Raw genomic sequence first — 3,555 nt, forward strand, 5'->3', positions numbered from 1 at the left:
GGATAGGGGATCCCCCTGCCTTAGGCCTCTAGAAGGCTTTATAAAACCCCTTTTCCCTCCATTAACATTCACAGAATAGGAAACACTAGTGATGCACTCTAAGATCCAATGGATCCAAGCTGGGCAGAAACCCATTTTTTGCATCATCTTAGCCAGAAACACCCATTCGACCCTATCATAAGCCTTAGACATATCAAGTTTGACAGCCATATAACCATCTTTCTCAGTTCTCTTATTGTTAAGAAAATGAATACTCTCATGTGCCACTAGTACATTGTCCAGAATCTGCCTGCCAGGCACAAAAGCTGATTGCGAGGAACTAATGCAACAATCTAGCACTGTCTTAAATCTGTTGACTAGAACTTTTGAGATGATCTTGTAAGTAACATTACACAAACTGATAGGTCTAAACTCAGTAATCAGATTTGGGGAGTCAGTTTTAGGAATAAGGCTGATCAAAGTCTCATTTATGGATTTTAGAATATGACCAGAGTGAAAAAAAACTATGAACTGCACTAATAACATCACTCTTGACAATATGCCAAAATTTTTGAAAAAAGATAGGGGACATACCATCTGGTCCAGGAGCCTTGTTTGGATGCATGGAATTAACAGCATGACTAATTTCCTGATCAGAGACTAGCCTTGTCAACTTCCTGTTCATGTCAGCAGTTATGGACTGTGGGATCTCCTCCAGAATAGCACTGAAATCAGTTGGACCATCAGTCGTGAACAACTGCTGAAAGTAATCCACAATTTCCTCCCCCATCTCTCCTTCATTCCTACACCACTCCCCACTTCTCCTCTTCAGCCCATTAATCCTATTCTGCTTCCTCCTGCTCATTACACTAGCATGGAAAAAGCTGGTGTTTTTGTCACCCTCCTGGAGCCATTTAATTCTAGCCTTTTGGCTCCAGTATATCTCCTCCCTCTTGTAAGCCTCCACCAGCTTCCTCTTAAGTCCTACAATTTTTGCTCTGCCCTCACTGCCCTACCTATCCCTCACTTCTTTAATTTCCTTTTTAATCTGTTCTATCTGCTTTTTGGAGTTCAGATTCAAATTCTTGCTCCAATGCAGCAGATTCATACGAACTTGTTTAATCTTGCTCTGTACTCTATACAGCCTAGACCCCTGGTGCTCTTTCCCCCATGCCTCCTTGATCACCTCCCCAACCCCCTCCTGCATGATCCACCTTTTATCAAAAGCAAATCTCCTCTTCCTAGGAATGTCTACAGGGGTCAGGTCCAGTACCAGAGCACAGTGATCAGAAGCTTCTGTCTCAGCATGGATCACTTTAGCTTTTCCAAAGTTTCCACACCACTGCTTAGTACCCAACACTCTATCAATCCTTTCCTTAATCTCCCCTTCATTGTCCCTGTTATTACACCAAGTCCAAGGCACTCCCTCAAAACCAATGTCTATAAGGCCAGTCCTATTAATGAAACAAGTGAAAGTTTCAAAGCTGCTAGCAGGCCTGATTCTACCACCCCACTTCTCCCCATTAGACTTGATATCATTCAAATCTCCCATTAGAGCCCAGCAATCACCCCAAATCTGTGTTCTCCTCTCTAGCACCCTCCATTGCTGCTCCCTAATCTTATCATCTGAGCTGGTATAGGCACACACACACCACCAATCTTTGCTCCCTCCCTGATCACCAATAAGTAACTCTATAGTGAAACTAGTAAATAATATACTTTTCACCTGTATATCCCTCTTCCAAATCACAGCTAGACCACCTGCCAACCCCATAGGATCTACTACAAACAACTCATCAAACCTCACCCACTGCTTAACACTATTTATGAATGTCTTTTTCTTTTTTGTCTCTGACAAGAATATCAGAGATGGAGAGTGGACTTGTACAAGTTCCTTAAGTTGGGGAACTGTCAAGGGGCTCCCCACACCTCGACAGTTCCACACCAGAGCTCTCATTGAGGGGTGGGAGCCCCATTAAGGGAGGGCTCCACCACCTCAGTCAGCATCACCACATCCTCCACCCCTTCAATCAGCTTAGCTTTCTTCTTACCATCGACCTCCCTCAGGTTCCTTTCCAGCTCCTCCCCACCTGCTCCCTGTCTTTTCTTTCCCATTTTCGTGCCATTCTGTACATGTTCAACCTCAGACAGAGGCTTCCTCTTACTCACCTCCTGCACCAGTCTTTTCCAAGTCTTACTGACCCTATACTTCCCCATGTTAGTTTTATTACCCTGGTCCTCCTGCAAATGAAATTTCCTCCCTCCCTTCTCCCCCTCCTTCATACTCCTACCCTTGTGTAAACAGTGGTTGTTCTCATCATCCATCCACATCTTATCCTTGCTGCTTCCTCCCCCCACTGCACTCTCCACATCCACTGCCTTGAGCATCAGTTGATCCCTTCCCATATCTACTTCTGCCACCTCCTTTATCTCCTCTTCCACCTGCCCTCTATACCTACTCTCATGCCCCCCAACCACATTCTTACCACTCCCCTCACCCTCCTGCCACCCATTCCCCTCTTCTCCCTGACCCCCCCTTACTGCTTCTCCCCAATTCTCCTTCCCTTTGAATTGAGTATCTGTCTTCCCAATTCCCCTGTGGAATTCCTTAGTGTAAGTGAGCAAAGGATACAGCTGCCCTCCAGTTTCCCCTCCTGAACTTTGATCCCTATGTCCCCCTTTCCCTGATGCTTCCTGTTCCCCCTCATTCTTGCCTTTCTTCCTTGGACTCCTAGGAAAACTGGCTCGAAGCCAGTTACCATACTGATTCTCCTTATCCACATTGACCCCTTTCCTATTGCAAATTCGCTCATTATGTCCTATTAGTCCACAGCAGAAGCAAAAATCAGGACATTTTTCGTACTTAAACTCAATCCATCTAGTTCCTCCACCACTTTTCACCATAGAACCTCTAGGCAAAGGTTCTTCAAGATTAACCTCAGCTAGGATTTTAAGGTGTTTACCTTCCTTGCCCCCTCCCTGAGGAATAATGACTTCTCTTACTCCTGCAAATATTCCACCTATTTTCCGCCCAGCCTCCTTAGTTACCCAATGAAGAGGTAAGTTCCAGATCTGTACCCACACTAACGTCCTACTAAACGCCTGCTCCTTCTCCTCTAAGTCTGCCTGCCATTCCAGCAAAACCAGAGGCTGGCCATCATAGATCCAAGGTCTTTTATTAAGCACTAACTCGATATCCTTCCTAGACTCAAAAATGAATTGGAACATATTAGCCTTAATCTCAGTAATTTTAACATTTCGCAACTGCGGCCACACATTAGTCACAAAACTCCTCATTCCAGTTATGTTAGCTACTTTTTCCCCCCAGACTCTCCCTATTAGACTCAAACTACACTCCTTCACACCTTTTTCCAGATCCTCACTCCCTAAACAAACTCCCTCCCTCTCATTCTCAGATAAAGTGAACTTCCTCATTACCTCTTCGATGTGCTCCATCTTCGAAGATCCCACAGTCCAGACTGCCGCCAATTTCAGATTGTTGCCAAACCAATTCTGCTCCAGAAATCATCACCGCTTTCCAGCCTTCCAAACTTCGTCTCCTTGACCACACTGTTA

The 3,555-nt window shown here is 45.0% G+C and overlaps 1 protein-coding gene across 1 annotated transcript; it reads right to left on the reverse strand.

Annotated features, from left to right (window-relative positions):
* Nucleotides 1-991: 991 nt before the first annotated feature.
* Nucleotides 992-1,936, reverse strand: LOC140006832 (uncharacterized). The gene has a single exon (XM_072049489.1). It carries the CDS (start codon nucleotides 1,934-1,936, stop codon nucleotides 992-994), a length of 945 nt encoding a protein of 314 aa, XP_071905590.1.
* Nucleotides 1,937-3,555: the final 1,619 nt, after the last annotated feature.

The sequence above is a fragment of the Coffea arabica genome, chromosome 5e (assembly GCF_036785885.1).
Source record: "Coffea arabica cultivar ET-39 chromosome 5e, Coffea Arabica ET-39 HiFi, whole genome shotgun sequence".
NCBI classification, from domain to species: domain Eukaryota; kingdom Viridiplantae; phylum Streptophyta; class Magnoliopsida; order Gentianales; family Rubiaceae; genus Coffea; species Coffea arabica.